This window comes from Mycteria americana, chromosome 9 (assembly GCF_035582795.1).
Source record: "Mycteria americana isolate JAX WOST 10 ecotype Jacksonville Zoo and Gardens chromosome 9, USCA_MyAme_1.0, whole genome shotgun sequence".
NCBI classification, from domain to species: Eukaryota; Metazoa; Chordata; class Aves; order Ciconiiformes; family Ciconiidae; genus Mycteria; species Mycteria americana.
Window position 1 is genome coordinate 23,386,377 of NC_134373.1, and position 27,409 is coordinate 23,413,785.

General features: G+C 35.6%; 1 protein-coding gene across 1 annotated transcript in view; it reads right to left on the reverse strand.

Annotated features, from left to right (window-relative positions):
• Positions 1 to 27,409, reverse strand: part of SCN2A (sodium voltage-gated channel alpha subunit 2) — a 63,054-nt gene that overhangs the window by 34,572 nt on the left and 1,073 nt on the right. The window contains exons 2-16 of the mRNA XM_075511882.1: positions 26,592 to 26,910; positions 23,323 to 23,441; positions 20,665 to 20,754; positions 18,777 to 18,905; positions 18,197 to 18,288; positions 16,834 to 17,106; positions 13,274 to 13,337; positions 12,563 to 12,704; positions 11,534 to 11,740; positions 9,817 to 10,107; positions 6,235 to 6,615; positions 5,104 to 5,236; positions 3,204 to 3,442; positions 2,100 to 2,273; positions 17 to 373 (exon numbers count right to left, since the gene is read on the reverse strand). Of these exons, the coding sequence (XP_075367997.1) occupies positions 17 to 373; positions 2,100 to 2,273; positions 3,204 to 3,442; positions 5,104 to 5,236; positions 6,235 to 6,615; positions 9,817 to 10,107; positions 11,534 to 11,740; positions 12,563 to 12,704; positions 13,274 to 13,337; positions 16,834 to 17,106; positions 18,197 to 18,288; positions 18,777 to 18,905; positions 20,665 to 20,754; positions 23,323 to 23,441; positions 26,592 to 26,858 (2,958 nt within the window). The 5' untranslated portion in view covers positions 26,859 to 26,910. The remainder of the gene's footprint in view (positions 1 to 16; positions 374 to 2,099; positions 2,274 to 3,203; positions 3,443 to 5,103; positions 5,237 to 6,234; positions 6,616 to 9,816; positions 10,108 to 11,533; positions 11,741 to 12,562; positions 12,705 to 13,273; positions 13,338 to 16,833; positions 17,107 to 18,196; positions 18,289 to 18,776; positions 18,906 to 20,664; positions 20,755 to 23,322; positions 23,442 to 26,591; positions 26,911 to 27,409) is intronic.

The window sequence follows — 27,409 nt, forward strand, 5'->3', positions numbered from 1 at the left end:
CCCACTGATTACATACCACTAGGTTTCCAATCACCATGACCATCATGAAGACCGTAAGGCACATAGTTTGGCCTGCAACCTCCATGCAATCCCACATTGTTTCTATCCATTCTCCGCACAGCACTCGAAACACAATCAAAAAAGAGTGGAAAAAATCATGCATGTGCCAGCGTGGAAGTTCACAGTCACTAGAGATCTTGCAGACACATTCCTTGTAGCTTTTCCCAAACAGCTGCATGCCAACCACAGCGAAAATGAACACAATGATGGCCAGCACCAGGGTCAGATTTCCCAAAGCCCCCACTGAGTTGCCAATAATCTTAATCAGCATATTTAGAGTTGGCCAAGATTTTGCCAATTTGAAAACTCGAAGCTGCAAAACAGAATAGTATACAGTTATTCATGTTACTAATTGTAATGAAATTATTGCTATGTATTTCATATTTCAGTTATGCTGTGTCTAAATCATGTCTCATGTAACCTTTAGAAACTTTAGTTACAAAATTTATGTTTCCAGTTCTTTGTACAATACTAGACATCAGAAGTCTTAAGTCCTGATTCAAGTCATAAGAAGTCAAAAATACTGCCTCTATGCTCGTTTCAATTACATTGCAATTATCACAAAGTCTCCAATTCAGACTTTGCCTCTTTTGGTGACTTTAGAGATCTATAAACAAGTTGTACTTGTTGGACAAAACAGTCTTTCTCCTTTAGTTAGCTCTAAAAGAATATTACTAAAAATAAACCAGCACATATGAAATGTGATCAGTTTAACAGGATCGTAAGTGTACAGACACTTCCAGATCTCTGTCATCTTAACTGGCAGAGAGATGTAAGAAATGGTTTTCCTAGAAAGAGAAACAAGCTAGAGTTGTTAATGACAGGCATACAAGTTACTCGCAAGTATCTTTAACAATATCTTTTCTGTCATTTAAAATAAGCGTAATGTATCTTACAAAGTTTGTCATACAACATTGAGAAAAACAGACAAAGGAAAGTGTTATATTGAAGTACAACTTGAAACAGACAAAAATTAAATTATTTGGAAAGATACAGCAAATGTTCAGACAATCGAAAGAGGAGAATACTAAAAGGAATCTAGATCTAAATATTATTTCATTGGATGAGACATAAATAAAATAGATTTATAGATGCGAAGTTAAAAACAGAATAGTTAAAAACTATTACCAAGGGAGAAGTCAATCCAGACAGATATTAGACTTCAGGCAGAATGCAATATTATGCTATGCGGAGAACCAGCAAATGGATGAATTTAACCCCCTCTTTTTTTAAAGGGGGTTTATTTAACTTTCACTTAAAGTTAAATATTTTTTGCTTAAGGCAAAAGTTGAGCTTGGTGACTAGGGACTCTAGCTTCGTATCTCTTACTGTGTCAGTCTTTTCAGAAGAGGATTTGAACATCAACTTGCATGCTAGCCTAGTCTTCAGCAAGACCAAGGTTTTTCAAGTTCCTATTCATGACAGAGATATCTAATAACAGACAGATACTGTAGTGACTTCTGAACAGAAAAGCTGTTAGGCAGTGGATGGACCCTTGCAGAGGACGGTAAGAAGGCAGCTGGTAGTGATGAAAAATCCCTGTCCAAAGAAAAATCTTAACACTACTCTCTTCTAAAACTAACCATGTAAGTAAACTGGTAATGGAAGTCTATCAGCTAAAACTGTCAATAAACTTGTATTAACTAATCCATTATTTACTAAGCAATTTACTAATCTTCAGTCACAGGTAGTGAGGGCCTGTGGCTTTTGCATTTTTTACTCCCTCACCTAGGGAGAAAAAGACTCTAAGAGTACTACAATTAAAAAAAAATAATCCTTAAAGCACACTCACTGCAAGAACAGAATTTATGTTGTCAATGTCTTGAAGAAGAAACAGACATTACTAAGATAATACGTAACACAAACTTGACATAATAGATACATGCCATCTAGTGGGTATGCAATTTAGTATTTTGTAAGTTCTTATGAAAAGATCTTCTGTCTTAGCCAAATATATAATGTACAAACGAAAAATGCACAACATACATGCACAAATACAAGAATATAACATAGAAACATATTTTATTTAGTATATTTACCAATCGGAATGATCGAAGGACAGATAATCCTTCTACATTTGCAAGGCCAAGCTCCATTAAACTAAGACTCACAATAAAACCATCAAAAATATTCCAGCCCTCTTGGAAATAATAATAAGGATCCATGGCAATTATCTTGAGAAACATTTCTGCTGTGAAAATTCCAGTAAACACCTGCAAGGAAAATACAGTTTCTTACTCCAGTTTAATGAGAAAATATTCACAAAAATAAAACTAATGGTATTAACTTTTGGTAAGTTATATCTTCAGCAAGCGATCCATGGTAAATCTGAATAGCTTCTCTATATTGCCATACATTGGGGTTAGGAATTAAATTCAGATTTGAAGCTTACATATGCATCACAATGTTTGGTTTCCAAAGAAAAAGAGGTAAATGGGAAAAATATGGGTTTTATCTAGCCTGCTAATATGCATGTATAAATACCGATACACAGAATTTCTTCTGATTTTAATGTTCAGTTTTTCCTCAGATCTCATCTTTGCCCTTGGAACATCTTTTTGCTTCTACGGATAAAGTTAAGTTTATGAGAGGGACAATTATTTTATTAAGAAAAAAGATTATACTGAATGTTGAGCAGAACTATTCTTCTTCAGGATGACCTGTGGAAGGCACTGTCATGCCACTTTGCCATTTCCTGCAGAGTTGCAGTATATCTGACATGCTTACTGGGTCTTTCCCCTCTACAATTCCCTGAACACCCAGGACCTCAGGAGATGCTAGTGAGGAGCGGAACAGGTGTGGGAATGGAACTGAAAGTTCTTATGATTTGTAAGTATCCATCCAAGAAAAAAATATTAGATAAATTCCTTTAACCACCTTCAATGACAGAAGCTGAAGGTTTTAAAAATCAAAATGCATATTGACTCAATAAATCTTACTATCTTTTGCTCCATAAAGCAAGTGTGGCAAAATCCACAAATGTCAACAAAGAGGGATTCGGTACAGCTTAAATTTAAAATTCAGGCATCCCAAGCCTATAAATATTTAGTCAACATTTTCTTTTAAACGTATGTACAAAGGTCACAGAAGAATTATTTAAGAACAATGCATTTGACATTCATGGTACATCATGAAAGACTTACAAGGTTTCCTACTGAAAGCACACCACTAAACTGTTCTGTCATTGGATAGTGCTCCATGGCCATGAACAAGGTGTTTAGGACAATGCAGATAGTAATGGCCAGATCAACAAATGGGTCCATCACAATCAAATTTACAATATGTTTGACTTTCAGCCAGGGAGTACAGCAGTCCCAAATCAAGCAAGTGTTAGCAAATTTATACCAGCATGGTGGGCATTTCTGTCTGGATTCTTCCAGTTCTAGAAAGAAAAATGAAAATAACATTTAAAACATATTTCTCTATTGCAGTATCACCTGGGTATTTCCTTGAGGCCTAAATGCTGTTTTCCAAGGTATTGTTGATAAACTGTGTTGATATTGCAGACCTTTTGAAACCAAGGCTACTGTCAGTCAAAAGAAATTACAATTAAAAATAATCTGTCCCACTATGTTTTAAATTTGATGTAAAAAGAATACTAAATGTTCAATAGATAAAATAACCATTCACAAGCAAATGCTACATAGGATGCAAAATAGAAATCTATCTTAGAAATCTGGCATACAGGCTGGGCGAGGAGTGGATTGAGAGCAGCAGCCCTGCAAAGAAAGACCTGGGGGTATTGGTGGATGAAAAACTGAACATGACCTGGCAATGTGCGCTCACAGCCCAGAAAGCCAATCTCGTCCTAGGCTGCATCAAAAGAAGTGTGGCCAGACAGTCAAGGGAGGTGATTCTCCCCGTCTACTCCGCTCTCGTGAGACCCTACCTGGAGTACTGTGTTCTGCTCTGGGGCCCCCAGCATAAGAAAGACATGGACCTGTTAGAGCGGGTCCAGAGGAGGGCCACGAAGACGATCAGCAGGCTGGAGCACGTCCCCTATGAGGATAGGCTGAGGGAGTTGGGGTTGTTTAGCCTAGAGAAGAGAAAGCTGCAGGGAGACCTTATAGCAGTCTTCCAGTACTTCAAGGGGGCCTACAGGAAAGGTGGCAAGGGACCCTTTATCAGGAAGTGTAGTGTAGGACAAGGGGTAATGGTTTTAAACTGAAAGAGGGTAGATTTAGATTAGATATTATGAAAAAAATCTTTACTGTGAGGGTGGTGAGATACTGGAACAGATTGCCCAGAGAAGCTGTGGATGCACCCTCCCTGAAAGTGTTCAAGGCCAGTTGGATGAGGCTTTGAGCAACCTGATCTAGTGGAAGGTATCCCTGCCCATGGCAGGGAGGTTGGAACTAGATGATCTTTAAGGTTCCTTCCAACCCAAACCATTCTATAATTCTATACACAGAATGAATAAAATATTTAAAATTTTCCTCATGAAAGATAAACATTTAGAACAAACCTGAAGACAACTATTTAGACAGTATTATGATCCACATGTGCAAAACTGCTCATTATTACCTTCCCATTTGCTATTTTGGGCATAGTCATTTAAGCCTCAAAGTAATGTTTTGCCCTTTCTTACAAGTAGTTGCTTAATTCCATGATTCAGATTCATTGTATTTAGCCTTACAGAAAGAACAACATGATCCTTCCTTTGTGAAACAGCATGTCTGGTGAATTGGTAGAAGGGCATTGTTCTACTGCAAGAAGCATAGCCATTTCAGTAGTCTAAAAAGAGCTTTTACCCCAAAACATAACTTTTCTAGAGAAACACTGCATTGATCAATTGCCTTCTGCTTGCATTTAACTTAGAAGTTTGCTGCTTCCACCTCAAACCTATTAGTATATTGAAAGCTTGACTGCTTTCCAAATATATCAGTCCATCTTTAAAAAAAAGTACTACCTCTATATACAAATCTCATCTTGCCTGTACCCTTTAGGCTGAAATAGCTGCCTTAAAACACCACTACTACTTAATGTATCATACAATTAATAGCATTTTATGGCATTGTCATACAAAAATTCTGTGTTACATACCTTCCATTGTGTTTGTAAGCATGCTGGCTATACTCATTGCTCTTTGCCTTGCACTAGGATCTGTTAGGTAGTCCATAGGAACATGGTAAGAACTAGACCGTCTCTTTCTTAAGTCAGTTTCTGTAGTAGTGCCCTGAAAAATAAAACACTGATAAAATAGCCTATTGATTGTTCATTTAATAAGAATAACACTGTAAATTATTATAAAAGTATAATGGTTAAAAACACTCTGCTGTCCTGCACCATGCTGCATTTATGTCATGGTTTTGCAATAGACTAATGTACACCTAACTTTGTATATAGCAAATAGTCAAATACATCAGTAGGATTGCTCTTGTGTTTAAAGAACATGTTTTAAAGTATTTTGCTGAAATAGGGCTGAGACATTAAAACAGATTTTAGACTATAAACAGTTTTTAGACTATAAAAAGTTCCACAATGCTTGTCAATGAGCTCTGCCATAAATATCTTTCTAATTACGCAGTGAAGTCTTTTTCTAAACATGAAAATGCACAGCCCACACAGCTGGCAGTAAAAGTACAAAGACTAAGTGTATTTTCTTAAGATAACTCTTAATTTAGAATAAATTATCAATTTCCTAGCACACGTTTTCAAACAAAATAAAAGAAAAAAATATTTAATAATGTTGACATCTCCAAAAAAACCCCCTAGAAAAATTAACTGTGACAGGAACACTATCACAACCCATGTAAGTTCTACTATCAGTGTTATATCAAAAGTTTCATATATGGTCAGCAGGAAGTTAAATACTCAATTAATATATTCCATTAAGTAAATATAATTAATTTATATTTTTTTTTCATTTTGATATCCTGTCTGATATATGAATATAGAATCTTCCAGGTAGGTCTTCAGTTAGCATAATGAATCAATGGGTATAAGACTGCACATACTTCATTTATTCAATGGTTTACTATGCTATTCAGTTAATTCCCAGTAAATTAGCATATATTTTCAGTTTTCACTTTAGCTTATAACTGGAATATATGAAAGGAGCATTCACAGCTTGGCCAGAAAGGGAATCATTCCCAAGTGACTACATTTTGTAGAAACAGTAGCTGACCATACAGGGAGAGGACATCATGCCTGAGCTATTGCAGACTTCCTTACATTGCTAGCAGTGGCTGCTTTATCAATCATCACCTCTGGTAGAAGCTGTCCAGTAGGTGACGTCAGAGCTGGCGGCCCACCAACTAAAGAAACTACTCCATTGCAATCCACAGTGCTGTGCATCTTCCCATTTGCTGGAAGTGGAGGTACTGTCCTGGATGACCTACTGGCCTGACTAATGTTACTGTTGCGCCGTTCACCATGTCTATGAGGAACAAAGAGAGAATCTCTTCTGCTCTCATTGTCTTCAAAAGTGCTGTGCTCATCATCAGCAAAGTCATTTTCTGATCCTACATCCTTTGCTCGACCTCTGAAGCTGAAAAGACTTGTTCTGCTATTGCGCCTTGGGGAAAACAGGGAGCCACGAATGCTCAGCAAAGACTGTAGGCAAATAAAAACAATGATTATCAGATGAAAATCCTTTTAAATATAATATTTTCATACAGGGGAAAAAACCACAGTGTTAATACGTCTTAAAGGGTAAGGTCATCTACAAAGAAATGAACTGGTACAGCCCCCCCCAATACACTCCCTTTTGGATAGTAAACAACGAGCACATAAGTGACAGACAAAGACTAGTTATTTTACTACTTTGGATATATGAATCAATTGGTTTAATTAGAGTAAAAGAAACTGCTTGAGAGAATTGTCTCCTCTGCCATTCTGCCCGTTTTATTACCAACTGTTCATGAACTGAGTAAGCACATCTAGATGCTATTTACCCCAGGGTAGCATTAGTCTGACAGGCTGAGTAAATAAAATTTTAGGCAAATTTCCTGTGACTCAATCTGCACACAGAGGTAGCTCCCAAATACTGCCTAATTTAAAAAACATACATATTTTTTCAGATACTAGTCAAGTAGACCACAATAAGGTTTTCATTTCTTTTTTATAGTCTTAGCAATCCTGAATATGCAAAGATATGCCTATAATTTTGTATGAACAGTCTCACATGTTCATCAGTTTACTCATGTGCGTAAATGTTCTGCTGTGGGAGGATCTTTTCAGGATCAGAGTCAAAATAATGCTCTAATTTTGCAAATAATTATAAATGTTCTTAACTTTAATTCATGTCAGTGATTCTCTTGACTTGATTGATTAGCATTAGCACCTGATTTCACCCAAGACCTCTATGAATAGCAGAGATGATACACAACAAAGCAGTGTCTTTGTTTCTCTTCTGCAACTTAACTTTATGGACCTGAGCCCCATTGTTCTAGGTACTGCAAAATGCAGAACAAAAAGGCACTCTGCAAAGAATTTCTCATCTAAGTGTAACACAACAGATGGATACAAAAAGAGAGGGAATACAAGGAGGCAAAATTGATGGGTATGATAAACAGTGGTCTTAGCTCACCTGAAGTCACTTCCCTGTCAAGCTTTCTGTAGGCAGCATGGTAAAAGAGAGTTTTAAAGAGGGATTTGAGGAAAGCAATGAAGTGTTCTGTGGAAACTCATGGGAGCTTCTTCCAAGCATGAGGGGCAGCATACCAGAAAGAGCTCAAAGAAACTAGTTTGAAAATTTAACAGGAGGTTATGGATGCTGGCATGGGTCAGTCAAAGCTGGGACTTGACTTGTTTACTGTAAGTAGACAAGGTGGGTTGGGAAGAACTTTAGGTACATACGTTTTATGGTATTAAAAAAATATCTTTAGGTAGATATGTTTACTAGCAGATTAGGTAAAAGCAATGAGATAGGTTAGTGCTCTTTGCAACAACATTCTTCATGAACACAGCAGTAACTGGGACATGGAAAGAGGTCCAAGTTAAAAATGATTCACAGTTGTGGGTCCAGAGTAGAGTTAAAAAAAAAAATAAAAGAAAACAGAAAAAGAGAGAGAGAAGGGAACTAGCAGAAGGCCTTGTGGAAATCCCTTAGAAAACTGTCAAAGGGGTAGAAGGATCTTCTAAACCACAACTAAACCAGGAGAATTGAGAGGAGACAAAATCATGAATGTTAGGAAGAATAAATTTTCGGGAAGAACATAATGGTCAGTTACACTGAAGGCAAGTGAAATGTCAAGGAAAATGTCAAACCTGAGAAATAAACCTGAGTTTTGTCTAGGAAAAGGTTATTAAAAACTGGTGAGTGGAATTTCTGTTTAGTGGCTAGAACCCAGAGTGAAAAGGAACTAGGGTTGGAAAACCAGAGGGGAGGGGATTGCTAGACTGTCATAGTAAACAGCTGTAAATGAACTTGGAGATGAAAAGGTAAGAGAAGCAAGTTGTATGAGGAATGCTTAATTTCTTACAAGATGGATGAATTGAGCTGCGGCTGAATAAGACTGCAGTTTGAATGAAGACACAAGCAAGAATACGCACCTAAGGGATCAGATGGGTCTTCAACATGAAGTTGAAGTCAATGGATAGGTGTGAAAATTTGTATAAGGAACAGAATGATTCATGAACTAACTAAATTCAGCAATGAAGTCTTACAGAGACTAGTTAGACAGTTAACAACATAAAATGGTGGCAGACCAAGGCAGGGGGGAAACAAAAAGGATGCAGTACTATTAAAAAAGGAAGTACGTCAGGAAGTGAAAGGAGGAGTTAACTTGGCAGAAATAGGAAGCTAGAAACATTATATTCTCACCACAGTCTGGTCTAAGGAGGACAGTCCTTAATAAGAAAATATTGGATGAAGAGGTCTGAGCTTCTTTGAGGATGGGAGCTGGACGAAGTGATACATGCAGAGAATATGGATGCTCATGATCTATTCAGGGATGAAACAGGCTTTCCAGAGACAGTAATAGAAGAGGATTAAAAAGGAAAGAATGAGTTTAGTAATAGCGACTAAAAAGAGGGAGAAAGCAAGTCATAAAGACCAGGGAGAATTGAGACGGTGGCAATAAAAGAAAGAAGCATATTGAGGCACACAAAGGGGCAGAAAAAGGACAGAATGGATGCGAGACCTGGACTTGAAGTGCTGAAGGGAGAGTTGGAGGTGGGCAAATGAAGAGGAGCTCTGAAAACTGTAGAAGCAATAACATAATAAAACTATCAAATTAAATAAATGTCTGGATGGGAGATGCAGATGGCAGTCTGAGTCACTGGTGTTTCAGTGTAAGAGAACACATGCAAGGACACATTGCCACAGATATTTCCACCTTCTTTAAGATAACACAATTAATGGTCTCACATCAAGTAATTTGTCAAATTTCACATGAACATTTATGCAATTTCTACTTGGTTTTTTTGCATCCCAAATTTAGTACTTTTCTCATGTAAAACACAAAATTCCTTTGTACGTGTGCACCAAATTTTGAAGCCACTGATCATGCTGAATACATCCATCTTGATGGGGAGATAGGTCCATTTTCATTAAGAAACTTGAAATACAACTCATTTTAATTAATACACATTATTTTGATTTTTTACATATAAATTCAGAATAAAAACAAAACCTCTCAAATTCTTACAGTTTCCTCTTTGGCTGAAAGTATTAACTTGGTCATACTTTGATTTAAGATACTAAACAATCTGTGGTATCTTTTGCAAGAATTGACCAAACTACCTTACAAGGTTTTGTTTATATGATGAGTAGACAACAAAGGTGTTTAAGAGGTAATAATACTATGGTACCTGGTGTGGGGAAGAGAATCTCTTTTCGTATGTCAGTCTATTCCCCTCAATGGAAAATCGGAAACCTTTCCTTTTGATGCTGTCCTCTGATTCAGATTTGTGAAATTCTTCCCCATCCTTCTCCTCGCCTTCAGATTGTTCTTTTTGCTTTTTTTTCTTTCTTCTATTCCTCCTCTCTTTAGCACTCTTTGAGCTCAGTTTTGATGCCTCAGAAGAACTTTCGGAGAATCCACCTATTCCACCTACTCCACTATAATCTCTTGAGTCAGCTGCTGCAGCTGCTGCTGCTGCCTATACGTACAAGCACATATGCAATTTACAACATTTATACAAACACACACCACCCACTATTTTAAATTTATTGCCGTTCTTAAAAAAAATAGTGATTTTGAAATAAAAGCAATGATCCCACTTCACTGAACCCAGCATATCATAAGAAGCATAATTTGTGAAATACCACAGGAACCATAATTTGCCACTGCTCCATAAACCAGGAGTTAGAGCAGCCCAAGGGAAAACTGTGCTGTCAGAGAACAAGTTAACAAGCATCTGTTTTAGATTGGAGCAATATGTTGCAATGAATTTTTCACCTGAAATACTATGTAAAAGTAAGGAATCAAGGCTTAAACAACAGGAAAAATCCCTGTTAACCGGAAGAAATGTTTTCTTACACCATTTTGCTGGATTTTGAATACTCTCTAGTCTATTAAAGATCTGGTGTAACATTGTTTATCTCCATTTTGCAAATCATAATCAGAGATTTGAGTTAAACTGCAGGCTATTAGAGACCTGTTTCTGTTTGAAGTTTCAAACATTTGTGGAGCATTTGATTAACATTTATTTACAAGTAAAAAACCCCCACAAACCAACTAACCAACCACACAAAAAAACCCTATTGCTGACTTTAGTCATGTGCTTACATGGAGTTGAACATTAGTTCAACTTCTGCTCTATGTGGCCACATGCCAAGCAGACATTATCAATTATCCTATTAAAGATTTCAGAGTCTTCAAAAAATGAAAAGGAATTTCAAAGCATTATGTAATCCTGATGGCTGTACCACAGAAGTGTTTTCTCCAGTTTCTCCACTTTTCCAGTTTTCTTTAAAACTGGAACACTATGGCTTTCTGCTGTGAGAGCTGGGGAAGGAGTGAAAAAGCCAAATGTTGCTAAAGCAAAACATTTCTCTCACAGCACCTACAATAGTTTTGCTTCTGCTACTTAAATAAGCAGAATTCCTGGGGTTTTTTTCCCACATCTCCATCTCCATTTCACAGAATCACAGGATGGTTGAAGTTGGAAAGGAACCTCTGGAGGTCATCGTGTCCAACTCCCTGGCACAGACAGGGTCACCTAAAGCAGGCTGCCCAGGACCATGTCCAGATGGCTTTGGATTATCTCCAAGGATGGTGATTCCACAAGCACTCTGGGCAACTTGTTCAAGTGCTCAGTAAAAAAGTTAATTTCCATCTCCAATTTGAAAATACAGTATTTTAGCTTATTGGTTACCATTTTTGTCACAAATTAACAGGTTCACTCAAGCCAGCACAAACAATGCAATGGAAAACGTTAAAGATTGTTTGTAACATGAAGGAATTTATAAGACTGGAGGTAATATATTGTTAGGAGTAGGGGAGTAAAAGTATTCTCATATGTGGTCATAAAGCATCCGATCACAATCATGAATGGAAGACGGAATTTTACTTTACAGGGATACCTGAGCTTCTTCCTGTTGCTTTTTCAGTTGTTCCAGCATTTGCTGAAATTCCGCTTCTTTCTGTTCTGCTTCTTCCATGGTCGCTTGATTCTGTTCTTCATAGGCCATGGCAACCACAGCCAGGATCAAGTTAATCAGGTAGAAAGAACCCAGGAAAATGACCAAAACAAAAAATATCATGTATGTTTTCCCAGCAGCACGCAGTGTCTGGGGAAAAAGAGATAATACACACTTTTAGCAGACTTTTAAATACTGTTGCATAATATGGTAGCATCTGTGTTATAATCTAGAAATACATTATAAGATTGCTTTGTGTTAGCACAAGATTATTTAGTTACTTTTTCCATATACAAGTAGTATTATATCCTCGCTACATGTGCAAAAACCCAAGTTTTGTGTCTACTATGGTCAAGGTAAATAAGATTCTGTGGCTTGAATACTTCAGAACTTCTACCAATGAGAATCTGTAGTAGCAGTTGCTGCCCCCACAATACATTTATATTATAGCCTTTAAATCTAACAGTAGTGGGGACACTAACCAGCATCTTACCTTCTTGTCTCATCAGTCCCAAACTACGATGCCACAAAGACAGCGCAGTACACAAAATGTCATGCTGCACAACATCACTGTCCTTCAGGTTAAGGGTATGTGTAGTTCAGGGACAAGATGTAACCTTTTCAAAGACAACATATTTGTACTAGACTGCAAATCAATTTAACTAGCATCTATTTACAGCATGTGTGGGTAAGAAGCTTTAACAACTTAAGTTCATTTACTCATTTGTGGAAAGAAACAATAATGCTTAACCACCTTCATAAAATAGCAGCTATTTCCTATTATGTATTTGAATAGCACATGGGAACCTAAATCATGAACAAGGCCTCTATTGTTTTAGAGAGCTTACATATATGAAATAAAAGATGATTTCTGTCCCAAAGGCCTGAGGGACACGTGAATGAAAATAACTATGCAAGTACTGTGTAGTAATGGTATTGGTGATGGTGCTGTTTATTTTAATAAGTCCTCACCAGCTGGTAAAGATTCTCCCAAAAGTCCTGAGTCATCAATCGAAACAGTGACAAGAATGCCCAACTGAATGTATCAAAACTTGTGTAGCCATAGTTGGGGTTTCTACCAGCTTTCACACATATATATCCTTCTGGACATTGACTACAAAAGAAGAGGAAATGCTATTTTTAACAACTACTCTAAATTACGATATGCTATAGTAAATCACAAAATTGTTCAGGAGTACCAGTTGCTAATGAAATTATGAACAAGTAAGATTTTATTCTACATGCCTAAGATAAAAATATATGTCCTATTGGTTTTCAATTTTTAATTCAATTTCCTAATGATATTTCAATGCTTTAATAATATAACTGATAGTAATCTACCCTTCCCCACAATTTGTCATATCAACACATCTCCACCAGGACAAGAGAAGAATGTCAACTAGCATGGCTGATGATAAACAGTTGTTAGCAAGCTGGCAGCAACATTTATGCACATAGCATTCATGTGGTTACCTTTACAAAATTAGCCTAAAATGCTGAAGAAAGTGCCTGTGTAAACTCAAATCACATAGATGGTTATATTTAGGTATAGCTTCAATTGCAAAACATCGGCAATTTGCAACTCTACAGTAGAGCTGATACTAAAGTTGACGATCTGAGCTATTCTAAGTAGCCAATTATTTTTTCTTGATGCATAATGAAAAATGATGACCGTTTTCTTACCCTGCATCTGAGCTATTGCCACACAGCAGAGCATCATTTTGTCCTTCCAAGAAGTAGAAATGATCTGTTTTTAAAAAAATTAATGAAAAAGGTGATGAGAAAGACATCATTTATACCCAATGGAAACTGAGCAATGATATAGACTTTTACACTTTAAAGAAATGAGGAAAGCTAACAAACAGTTTAACTGCAATATATAATTATTAGGAATTTAAAAAGCATGGAAAATACTGTTTTGACAGGAAAATCACTTTCTATAGAGTCTTGAAGTTGGCCTTTTTTTAGGAAATAGAAAGGTAGTTGTACAGCTAATTCTCAGTAACCTATCCAAATGAGTAAGATATAATGGGTGGACTACCAAATTGTGTATGTCAGCAAATGAGTGAACAAATATCAGGAAAACAAGACAAAGGATGAGGGCAATTCCCTGCCTTTGTTCGTGCATTTTGATCTATACCATTTAGTGTTATTAATTTATAATTATTCATTACATACTATTTTATCCAAATATTAATTGAAAAAGTACTGCAATTTTTGCAGCATGAAAACACAACATGCACAAGAAATTGCTAACTGGATCTTGACTTGAGCAGCTGAGGGAGAAACCAAGCTTTTATTGTACATTACAAAAAATTACTATACCAAATTCTATAGCAGAAGAATGTACTTGAAGTATCTATATGTACTTTGTTAATAGGCTAACTATTAAAATGAAATAAAAGATAATTTAGAGAGATGGAAGTCTTAAAAGCCACCAGCACGTTCTTTTCTCTTCTTTGTTCTGCTTTGAGGCAGAAAGGGAAAACCAATTTGCCATCAATTCCTAGTTTGGGATTCTTACGGTAAAATGGGAATCTCTAGTGGAGATTTTTGGGTCAGGTGGCATATTAAGCTAAAGTTGCCAAAATTAGGTATGTTCTGGCTGTTCCCAGGAAGCAGATGGTTCCTTGAGATTCAGTGCCAGCTGGCATGGACTAGCTTAGCTGGCATGAACTAACTGAGGGCTAATGCTAAAGAGACAAGCAGGGAATTGCAACCAGTTCCTGTTGACTGCTTCTACTCTGTCACCACCAGTATATGATAGAGACAGCCTAAAATCTTCTTATTTTAAAGAGAGAGAGAGAGATTATGTGCATAATTTATGCATCGGCAATCTATTCTCAGATATCAGATAAGAAAACAGTGGATTTTCAGACATTCCAGTGCTCACATAGTCATGCCCTGTGAGAGACCTAGCCCCTACTTAAAAAGCTTAAAAAGTTTAAAGAAGCAGATAGGCACTAAGCTGGATTTTCAAAATTGTCTGTGGGCCTAATTCACATTCTTATGTGGCACAGCTCCTCCTCTGATAAGCAGAGGATCCAGTTAAACTATCTAGTCAGCTCAACTCTCAGCCCACTATTTTGGAAAACATTTAAATAATAAATTTTTCAATACAAAGATGATAATGATAAAGTAATAAAAATAGTCAATATGAGTTTATAAAAAATATGCCACATATAAAACTATTCCTGTCTCCTGCCAACTTAATAACAGGACAACAGTCATGGATACAAGTCCTATGTGACACTTTCATAGGCAAATAAAGGAGATATATTCTGGCTGGAATCATCACAAAATACTTGAAAAAAGATTCTCAGAGAGCAGTTGCCAGTGGCCCAATGTGAATTCATAAGGGCATCTTTCCGAAGATCCTCCATGGATCTGTGCTATCCACAGTTTTCATAACAAGTTTCATTACCAACTCAAGACATGAAATAATAGAAAAAAACCCATCAAGTATTCTGAAGACATCAAGCTAGGAGAGAAGATGACTGAAATTTAGAATGACCTTTACAAACTGACAAGCTGATCCAAAAGCAATTCGATTTATTTCAACAGAGACAAGTGGAAAATGCTACAGTTGACAAGGCAAAATCAAATACGTAAATGCAAAATAGACAGCATCTGGCCACAGCCACTGCTGTACAGAAAGATGCAGTGACTGTCACGAACCACAAGTTGACTGTGAATCAACAATACAGTGCCGATATAAAAATGATGTAATTTTGAGATGTGTTAATAGGAATGTTCCATGTATGGCACATGAGGTAATTACTTCTAATTTGTACCTTTATTAGACGAGTAAGTACCAGATTTGAGCATCTCATTAAAAAAATCCCCCTAAACAAAAACCAAAACAAAAAACCCAAACAAAAAAGAAAAACCAAAATCCCAGGCTAATTGGAAAGAGTCCAAAAAAGAAAAAAAAAAGTGAAAATAGGTATAGAAAATGCAAAACAGAAAATAGGCTTGCTTAGTTTAGAAAAGATCAGAAATAAAGAAGATAACAGTTTTAAAATATCATAAAGATTAACATAAAGTAGTCTACAATTATCTTATTTCTAAGTCCACAGAAGAAGTAGTAATATATTCAATCTGAAATTAGGAAAATTTAGGACAGATATTTAGAAAAAAAATTCTATTTGTGTGATATAGTACCAGAAGTGGCTAAAGGGGAATGGAATGTAATCTGTTTTTCAGATGTTTTTAAGAATAGGTCATCATCCAAAATCTTCTCCAAGATGACATTTCTATGATACTACAAGCATGCTGAGACGATAAGTATATTAAAAGATTATAAGGAAATGAGACTTGGATCCAAAAGCATTTAGCTGTTAAACTGAGGTTTCCTAACTTTCAGTGATACAGGCATCAGTTACAACATTTATACAGACTTTATAAAAAACTAAGATTATGCCTAACTGCAAAATTAAAACCTTAATTACGCTAAAATAAATAGGAGAGACTGAATAGATAAACAGGCGAGACTGAAGCTACTTACCATTGTGAAAGACAGAATAGCAATATACTATAGATATGTTCAGAGTAGTTCTATCTGAATTTTAAAACAATTTTTAACACAGTAGTGACATTAACTACTTAAAATGGTGCAAATAGTGTATTATGAGGTACAAAGGAGACCAAAATGCTAATTTCTTGATTTTCCACAGATAAGAAACAAATTAAAAGATACATAATATGGAATCTAGTTCTTATTTTGCTAGAATACCAGTACTCTTTTAAAGGCATGTCTGTGCTGTGCAAGGGAGCGTGGTGCAGAGACACTCATCAAGTTCCAGAAGAAACAACGCAGCTACATTTACATGCTATGGCAGGATTCATGAGCTAACGGACATTCAAATATGGATTTATGATATTCAGCATTATCAGGCACTAGTGTAGCTATATGATTTCAGATCCCATATTAGGACTGTCACACAATTTCAGGAGGCTTGAAGATAGCATGGAAATTTCTGCTTTGTGCTGCAACCTGGATTTACTCTAAAAGTCATATTCAGTAAAAGGTAAAAAGGTATTTTGGTACCAAGCACAATATTATGACTTTGTTAAACTACATTATGACTGTTCTTTTATTTACTACACAAAAGAATGCTTTTATGTCTCTTGGCCAGATTACACCATTTTAATTGCAATGGAAAGATACTGATGCTTTTGTATCTGTTTAAAAGAAAAAAATCCAGAAAATCAATACAATAGGTGATATAATTAACTCTTACTTCTGTCTTCGATGTACTCATCCCAGTTAAATGTTGTCATTGTTGTATTAATAAATGTACCATTTTCACCTATAGAGCTGTTAAAGTAGGAAATAACAGTTGTTTCAAAAGTAGAATTGTCTGGAGGCCACTGCAGGCATTTATTCCTCAAGTTGCCCATGAACAGCTGCAGCCCTATTAGTGCAAATACACTCAGACAAAACACAGTCAGGATCATAACATCTGAGAGCTTCTTCACAGACTGAATTAGGGCTCCCACGATAGTCTTCAAGCCTGCAAAGAGAAAAGATTTTTATTATGATGCTAAACAGATACCAAACACACACAAAAAATCATGTGATTTTTTCCTGACAAGATAAAAGATTCATGCAAAATGACAACTAAATGGGTCTAATATTTGTGATACAATAATTTTCATGAAAAGGCTTATTACTTGCGAAGATGAATGAAAAGCTGTAAGTTTATGCTTATTTTATAGTGTACAGAAATAAAAAGTAGATAATACCAAACACATTGTTTATGCCAAAACAAGTGATTTTATTATTCATGCTATATTTCAACCCTACATAGAAACGCATCGTTGCTTTTGCTGATGCTTCTTGCCCAAACCTTTCTTATATAAACCTTTTAAAAAGTATTCTGCATTAGTAAACCCATTATAAAAACATTATAAGTGCATATTTGAATTATATCCTCATAATAATCTTCTTACAATGTAAGAGGGGGGATGGTTTGGAGAAGAAAGTCATCTTTAAAACAATACCCCATGCATGGCCCATGCTATCCTTTAGAGTTTAATTTTTTATACATAAAACTGAATTAAGTTGCTATATCAAGTGCCTGCAATAAATGATAAAATTTGCATCAGTATGAAAGCTTAAAATTAACTTATATTTAAAACATGTAAAGGAAAGCTTGATGTCATAAGATGCAAATCACATAGGCTGTTTACTGCAAATATCTCATGCAAGAATTTGTTAAACTCAAAGGCTGATTTTTTTTGAAAATACAACTTATATAAGAAAAGCAAGAATCAATTTAAATAAAATTACATGTCTTGATTTCTGCTTTTTTATTTTGTTAACAATGTGTACCAAACAAGGCGTATGCTTTAAAAACGTGAGTACAGCCTTTGTGGAACAAAAGTCAGCCTCAGTGTTTAACCTAGCTCTCACCTGGAATGACTGATATTGTTTTCAAAGCTCGGAGAACTCTGAATGTTCTCAACGCTGAGACATTGCCCAGGTCCACAAACTCTGTCACATATCTGTAATAGGGGAGTTCACACACAAACACAATGACAGCACACAAATAACAGTTGGAGATACGAGGGGCCTAACACCTTACACCAACTACTTCTTACCTGGAATTACAGAAATAGTTTTCAAAGCTCTCAATACTCTGAAAGTTCGAAGAGCTGAAACATTGCCTAGGTTTACAAATTCTGTTACATACCTGTAGGATTAAATCACAGTTACTCAGAATTGAGGCAGATTTTATCCTGTTTGCTTGGGTCTTTGATCAAGACCTCTTCACCATTCACTGTATTTTGCCTGTGTTATAAATATGCTTCTGACCATCAAATTAAATTAAGTTTTGTCAAAGTAAAACACACTGACTTGATGTTTGAAACCTAATTTGGTCAGCTTATAGCAGGAAGTCAAAAGGATTCCTCTAATTCTGGTATGCAGAAAGGAGACAGGATATGAACAGTTCAGGCTGATGGCATTCACAATCCTAACGGGCTGGCACACCATGCTGGCCTCTGCAGCATATGCTTAGTTAGAAATACTAAAATGTGTAAAAGAGGTCGAAGAAACATATTGAAACCGCAGGAAGTCCAGGCTCCAAATGTTCTGGCTGACAAACTATGAGGCAATTTTTAGTCACTAATTTCATGCTATCAGAAAGATTAAAAAAAAAAAAAAAAAAAGTAGACTTACGCAAATGTAATGACAGTGAAATCTAGCCAATTCCATGGGTCTCGAAGAAATGTAAAATCTTCTAAACAGAAGCCCCTTGCAAGAATTTTAATAAGTGATTCAAAGGTATAAATTCCAGTGAATGTGTATCTGAGGAAAATACGCAAGACAGTTTATAGAAACACATACATGTTGTTATTGCACATTATGCTCTCTAGTTGCTTTATTCTCATCTTTTTTTCTTTAAGTGGCACAAGAATTTAATGGAAGTTACAACCAACTTTAAACATCTGTAGAATTTATACCATAAGGAAGAAGGAGGAATCAAATTATGATTAAAAGACTAAATGACAACCCATAGCTTAAGTTCAAATTCTATAATCTATACCAACAAGACAGTTGCAAAATTCCTGGTTACTTCATTGGTGCATGTTTATGTCCAGTCTGAATCCATGTTATAACCAAACACACAGATGGATTATGTCAGGATTTCAGAAGTTGCTTCCAGACTAAAAATTTCTTTCTTCGATGTTACTTTTATGCTGAAATGTTGCTTAGTACCATAAGCTGGCAATGTGCCAACCCTCATCAGCCCTCATTGACTTTTTAACAGAGTAGGTGTATCCAGTACTTCACCTTCAGCAAGACAGGCATAGTACTGGAATGAAACGAGTGTTTTCAGATGCAAAATTCTGTGCAAGAACAACCAAAAATACTTACAAATGCCAATAAAATTCAGCTACTCATTTTGACTAAAAAATGTGGTTGAAATGTAAAAAGTAAAAATATTTAATTCTGGCATTCTGAGTCATTCCAGTTTTCTATCTCCAAATCATGTCATCTTGAAATTTAGTTTCATTTATATCTTTAATAGAAAATAATTAAAATTAAACTGCTTAAAAGGCTTGAAAGGTTTTCAGACTTGAGCCAACCTGAAACCAATTTTCCAATGTGAATTTTTAAAGTTCAGTTACTAACCCAAAAATTTCTTTCCTGCACAACTTTGCTTAACAGATGAGAAGGACTTCTGTTGTATATCTAAATGGCACAATATAATGACATGAAGAAATATTCAAGCTAGCTATCTTTATTCATAAATATTTACTATATGCTAGACATCCTGAATACATATATGTTCATATTGAACTCAAAATGAGAATGCCTCCACTGACTTTAATAGCCCTATGATTTCACTTTTGATTACTGAAGATTAAACAGGCACATATCATCCAAAGCAGTTAGGAATGAAGAAGAATCAGAAGCATAAAATGCTATTGCAAAAATGAAGCACCATGAAGAGCAGTGTTTCACAACGTGGTCTACAGCCTTGGAACTATCACAAAATATGCACCAATTATATATCGGCACCAAGTAGCTGACATCATATTGGACCTTCTCTCTTCCTACAGGAAGAACAGCCAACCACTTAAACACTTTTTTTAATAGCTTATTTTTCATACAAGCTTTCCATTGTTAGATTGTCTTTGGTAAAGGAAAGCTGCACTATGGTGAACATAGCCATCCATTAGACGATCCCTTTTTCTGTAACAGTTATTGCAATAGAGATGGAAGAGTGTATTTCCCCACGTTCTTGCACAGACGAAACACAGAATGCATAGAAAATATTTATAATCCACTTTTTTGCATGGTGATAAGACTAGCTTCTCTTCTGACATTCCCCATCTAGTACTGCAAACAGAGGATGGACACTGAACAACTTGTAATGAGGGAAGCGTCGTAAAATATATGTATTTAACATTATACAGAAGAAACTAGCATCAGAACAGCTGTTGAAAGGATATGCCAACAAGGTAGCTGCTGCCAGTGGATGCCATCCTAATATAAAATAATTTACAGCAGTTTATTTCAGATTACTGAATATTATTCAAAGAAAATCCATTTAACTTACTCTACATTCTTTGTCCAGTCTGGAGGGTTACTCATGGTCATAAACACACAGTTGGTCAAAATAGTGCACATGATAAGCATGCTGAACAATGTAGGTTAAGAGTTAAGGAATGTAAGCCAGAAAATCTCATAAAGAGAGTATCAAATAACATGCTGCTTTGGCAGATTTCCACTATCAGAAGCTATTTATCCCTCCACTGCTCTGTTACTACTCGGGGAAAAGCCCTGAATATGTTAAAGCTTCCATAGTCACTGCTTTATAGCTAAAAGAGAACAATCACATACTAAAAATCAAAATCTGAAAGATTTTTAAAAAAACCCAACCCTTAATTTTAAGAAGACCTTAGATGATTTTTTCTTTTGAATAAAAATGTGAAAGTTGAAGTAGTAGCTTCTAATTTAATGGAATAACACAGAAAGCATTTGTTTTGGATGATCTAGACAAATCTGATCTACTTCATGCATACAAAACAGTGAAAAATACATTTTCTTCATTTTTCTTCTTTTAAGTTTCACCATAAAATTTGGCATATATCAACATTTTTGCTTATCATTGTAATATATATCTTGAAATCTAGTTATCACATAGTAGGAAAGAGCACAGGGAAATTTTAGGGAGAAAATTATTTTATTACTGTTTGGTTTATACATGGCTTTTGTAATATAAATGTTGGTGGAGGGGAAGGCACATTATATTCTCAAAAAAAGAAATCTAAAAAGGATTCCAGAACAGGTCCAAGTCATAAATAACTTCATTGATTTTAACAGAACTGCTCTGGATCTACAACCTTTCACTCTCAGGACTGACGACATTCTTCTTAGAAATGAAAATACAAAAACCAAAATGAAAACCACACAGATGATGCACAAAATGTCCACATGATGGCACCATCACCTAAAACTAGAAAGAGGACAAAGCTCGCTTTTGAGCAGAGCTTTAGCTTCTGTAACTAAAATGCAGGTTCACGCGGTGCTCCTAAGTAGAAATCCGAGTATAAGGGGGTGGGAAGTACTGCAAGGTTCACCTCACGAAGTTTTCTTTGCATGTCTACATTAATGAAAAAAAACTTCAAGCGATATTAAACACCTCTGCCTTCTGAACTGTCAAACAACTGTGGCACTACACTCAATAATTTTTTGGGTTTTCTGCTCAGTAAATATAATTCAAATCCTTTACTCAGAATCTAGCTTCTCACTATATAATTCATATATGAACAGAGCAGAAGAGAAAGGTATTTTAAAAACCATAAGAAATAATGTGTTACAGAGTGTTTCACAAGCCTGTATTTTACATAGGCTTTCAAAATCTTTTCGATGAAATGTCCTCTCAAAGTTGCAAATCCTCACTATTCTTTCATCAGTGGAGAAATAATTAGAATATACCTTCCCACAATTTTAAACGTTTTTTAACAGTCTGACTTTGGTGACTCTAGGTCTTCACCACCATCTCAGTCCCATGATCTTCCATTATTCCATGTAATTGAATAATGCTCTATAACATGCTAAGGAGTGTCATATAATTGACAAATAATTATTTGAAGTGGCACTTGTAGCAAGCAAATACAAAACAGACTATGTAGTGTCAAGACTGATTCTCAAGTCATTTGTAGGCTAGCCATTGATAACAACATCCAACACACACCAACCATTGACATTATCAGAGTTCCATTATACCAAGATTTTAAAAAATTCTTTCAAGACTTATTCTACATAATCTTAGGATCCCCATACGTAATGCTACACAAAACTGCTTTCAGTGTGCTTATGTTAGACTCTTGCAAAATGTAAGTGTGCAAACATTTGTATTTGTTCCTTAAATAAGCAGACTTGCTGAAGTCAATGCCCTCATTGCTCGTATCAGCATTTGGGATCAGACCAGTGGGATGCCTAGCTAGTCTGGGATGCCTAGCTAGTCAGCTATCAAAACACTGAAAAGGACAAAATAATAGGTAAGTCATTATGATCATTTAGCTTTGCAAATCTCTATCTGCAATGTGGAAATCTCACGACCTACTTGAAGACTGAAATTAAAACATCTACAAGATTATGAATGCATAGTGCAGTAATGATCAAGAAATAAAATAGACACATAAGATACATATAGGACTGAGAATGTATAATAAAACAAGAAACGTAAGCTGTTTTATCAACCTATCCTTGTGCAATTGTGATCTGAATGAGAAAATGAAAAGGAATAATGAAACCATATTTTCACTAAATATTCATGCAAGCACAAACCTGGGATCAAAGTTTTGATTTTTAACACAAAGTGTCAGTGAAGAACTGAAAGTATTTTGAGCAATATATCTGCAGTTTATGAAAAATGTGGAGGAGGGGAAAAGATGAAAAAAGATGTGATGATTATAGGAAAAATAAGAGGGAAGGGAAAAAATAGGTGGGGGAAGAAAAAAGACATAGGAAGAAATTGCAAAGGACAATGACTGGTTGTCTGGCTTCTGATATTACTATATTAAGATCCAGCAATGAACACAAATGTAAAAAGGGAATAAGAAAAAGAACAGAAGACAGGAATAGTAGAGAGAAGAGGGACAAAGCGCGATAGATCATATTGATCCTGGGACGTGTGCCAGAGAATGATTTAAATACTAAGTAACATCTCATTCACTACAGTTTTAGACTAACCACTTGAAAAGGATATGAATGTACCAAAATCTTAATAGCTATTTTTCTAAGAGGATTGAAAGGAGTTAACATGTACAGGGCAGAGGTGGCACTGAATCGGAATATTGCCTTCCCTTTATTCAATACTATAAAGGTCTGGAAAAAAGAAACACAGAATGAAAAATAGCATTTAAAAGATACCAAGTTACAAACAAGTTACAAGTTCAAACCCCGAATCATTTTCATTTCATCATTAATCATATTTGGTCAAACTCTTCTTCCATTTACACCTCCCCCAGAATCACAATCCCCTTGTCTGGTTCACACATAGTAGACTCCAGCCAAATTACCATAAATATAATTGCATAAAAACATTTGAACAAGTTTATTTAGAAATCATAAGTAATCTTGATATTGCTAGCTAGAAAACAAAGACAGGTATATAAGGTACAAATGTACGTAATATTTGAATAATTAGTATACTTTTTTAACCTTATAATATATACACTGAGGTACATAACTTTAAAAAAAATGAGAGCCATTAAAACGTCAACATTCCCTGAATCAAATAACCAGCATTAATTATCACATCAAAGTACTGCGACAATAGTACTACAAAGTGATTTAAATTTCAGGAGTGATCTTCATGAAAATAAGGAAATTGAGAGTGTTCAATAACCAGTTTTTCAACATATCACTAATGTACTGGATCGTTTTTGCTGTACTCGAAGAAAAGAATAGCATATTGCTTCTCTTTTCAAGTATTTCTTGTGAAGTTTCATACCTGCAATTCTGTCTATTTTTCTTATGTCATGCTTTACTTTTACCTAATACAGAATTCAATAATCCATGTATTTTCACTGTCTCTCCACAGTTTCAGCAATAACTCATGCATACTAGCAACATTTAAAAAAGCATTTATAAATGTAATAGTTTTCTTAAAACCTGGGAAATAAAGACGAATAAAGTCTTTATTTAACATGCAGTAAGTTTTAAAATTATTTATATTTCCATGCATTTGGGGAAATTCCTATCTTTTTCCACCATCTCTTCTTTCTACACATGGGTGAAAGGTCATGCTCATTGAAGGTAAATGGATCTAGCTAGCATTGTGGCAGCCCTAAAAAGCCCAAAGGGAACATAAGCCATGCAAACCTGGAGCACTGCCAGTAGCCATGATCTGCCTCAGCTGGAATCAGCGTTTGTAAAGATTATGCTCTACTTTCTGAGCAGGTGTGCCAAATACAGCAGCTGAAATCCTGAAAACACAGTGCCTCCCCCTGCCTGAAATCATAAATTTCAGCTCCTCCAAACTGAACGTATTTGCATTCCCAGATACCCGTTGACTCTCAAGCCATACTTTGGTCCTTTATTGTAGAGGAGAAATGATTGGTCTGTAATATACTATTTTTACTGCCATTGCTTTTCAACTCTATTACTATTCTTCCTGGAGTTCAAGAAAACCTGCCCTCAAATTAAGAGTTTTTCAAATGTTTTCTGTTCACTTTACTCTGACAAAACCTCTGACAAAGCACCATTTGTGTGATGCTGACTCATCAAGATGTATTAAAAAATTAAAATGAAGCCTGACCTGAACAAGGATGTTCAAAGATATGCAAAGAACACCAAGAAAAATAATAAACAATAGGAGAAATTATGATTGCAATGCATGTACAGTATGGAGTCTTACATCTCCCACTAGAAACCACTATGCTTTTGGAAAAGATCAAGACAAATGCTATGCACGTCTCAATCAGGAACAAGCAATTCAGCAGGATTTTACTTCATGTCCACAGTTAATTGCAGAATTACTTTTCTAGTTTCCAAAGCATGGTAATACATGTGCTAACTTTAGGATTTCCAGCACTGAATTTAGATATTTACTACTACAGAACTGGGAAAGAAGGAAGGAAAGGGATCAGCACTTTGACCCAAATTCCATTTGCCTTACTTCCAGACTTCAACAGGGTAAATCACTTGAGTAAAGGGAGGACAACATGATATTTAATTGAAAACCCTGTTTTCAAATTTAACTCACAATTCTCCATAGCATTAATTGAGTTTTAGAAATTCTGCAATGAACATTTAAGGTACAGCTGATTTCTTTAAAGCTGTTCTCTCTGTTTAGTTTATCACAGTATGCCTACATTGTTATTGTTTCAATATATTAGTAATGAGGCATACCCCTAATTCTTGCAGGAAATATCTTCATTTGTATTTTTTTACTTAGTTCAAGATTGACTCCTAACAATTCTTGGGGGTTTTCTTCCTTTTTCTTTGAAGTAGTTTTTTTGCTTTCATGTATTTTTTTCAAATTCACTTGTTTTTATTCACTAGCTAATTTCCACAGGAAAGAAAAGAAGCCATAAGAAAAAAATTATGAAGACACAAAAAAAAAAAAATTGGTAATTTCTTCTTTAATGGTAGAATAATGATGGTGCAATACATATGATACCAAAACCTGAGGGACTGCAATTCTGGAGGAAACCCAAGACCATCTGGTCAAAAGTCTAAAGTTCAGCACTTTTGTGCTTGGCCACAACACTTGTTGTTACTTTAAACAAAAAGAAAATATGTTTACTTTTTCAAAAATGAACACCTCTATAAAATATTTTTAAATTACGTAACATTCTGTCGACACTCCAAGAGGAATTCCTACCTTCTCTGTATTTATTTCCCTCTTCTAAACACCTCCTCTTTGATAACAATCATAGAATAATATAAATCTGGATATGAAAATTTTTTCACCCATACTATCTAAGTCAGATATATGATGCCTCTATAGAGAGTACAAAATGGAAGACAAAGATCTTCGGCATATCCTGAGAAATTGCCTTTACATACTTCCCTATCCTTCCCAGCAACAAGAGAATGCAACCTAGGCTTTCCACATGACAGTGAAGAAAGCTAGTGAGAAGGTGTCTAGCTACCTTTGAGATGGGTTTCATAGTGAAGATCTGCTCCTTTCACATCTATAATACAGCAATTAATAAAATAATAATTCTGAAGATAACCCTGCGCTACTTCTTCAATTCTCCTGTATGTAAAACACTGAAAGTTACAATTTTAGTAAAATACCAGGTATATTAAAACAAACCTAAACTCACCTCTACCTACAGACCAGGTCCCACAAGCTTTCCTTACTAACTTCTGTTCTTACAATTGAGATTTCTGCCAATGAAATCAGCTGCCAGGGGAATATGTTATATGTAAAGCCCAGGTCCAAAATACTGGAAATACGTCTGTGAGAGGGTTCCTTGTATTTTCATCTGCTTAAAGTCTGATAGAAATATACAACACACTCACTTTTTTATTGATATAATATGGGTCCAGGTCTTCCAAGGGCTCGGACACCATTCCTGGAGGTATGTCACCGTAAATAAATGGCAGTGTCTTTCCTGCCTCCAAGTCACTATTTGGCTTTGGGCCATCTTCATCATCATCATCTTTGCGTTCTTGTTTGGATTTTTTAGCTTTTTCTTCATTGACACGCTGTTCAATAGCTGCAAGTGATTCTCTGGTGAAATAGCGGAAGCTGTCAGGTCCTGGTGGTACCAGCACTGATTGTGCCATCTTTTCATCCTGCACCTCTTAATTACTGTTTAGCCTCTCTCATAAAAAAGTGCTAAAAATATAAAAAACACAGAAAAAATTTAGAGCAACACAAATAGCTATAAACAATGTCAAGGAATGTATCTTCATAGAATTATCTGTGGGACATCTTGTTAAATTCAGTAATTATCATCCAAGAGGAGGCTGCTGTGAAATGGATTTTTTAATTTGTTTTTATTTCAGGACAAACCATTTTCCTTTGCAGCTGGCCTCTTAGAGTGGTCTTAAAGGTATCAATTCTTAAAACATTTAGTTTAAAATTCACTTAGTGCTTGTGACAATAGATTGCCAATTTTATAGACTGTATAAAAAAAAGTCACATACAATATAATAACATCTTCTTGCCTTTATCAAGGGTAATGCTATCCATTCCAGTGAATAAAGTAGGAGGTACTTTCCACCACATTCAGTGTGAGGAATCAACAGTTCTGAAGTGTTTCTGGTTTGGTGTTGAGAAGTGAGACTCCAGACAATTCACCTCCTTATTATCTTGAAAGCTGCACCTTGGACCA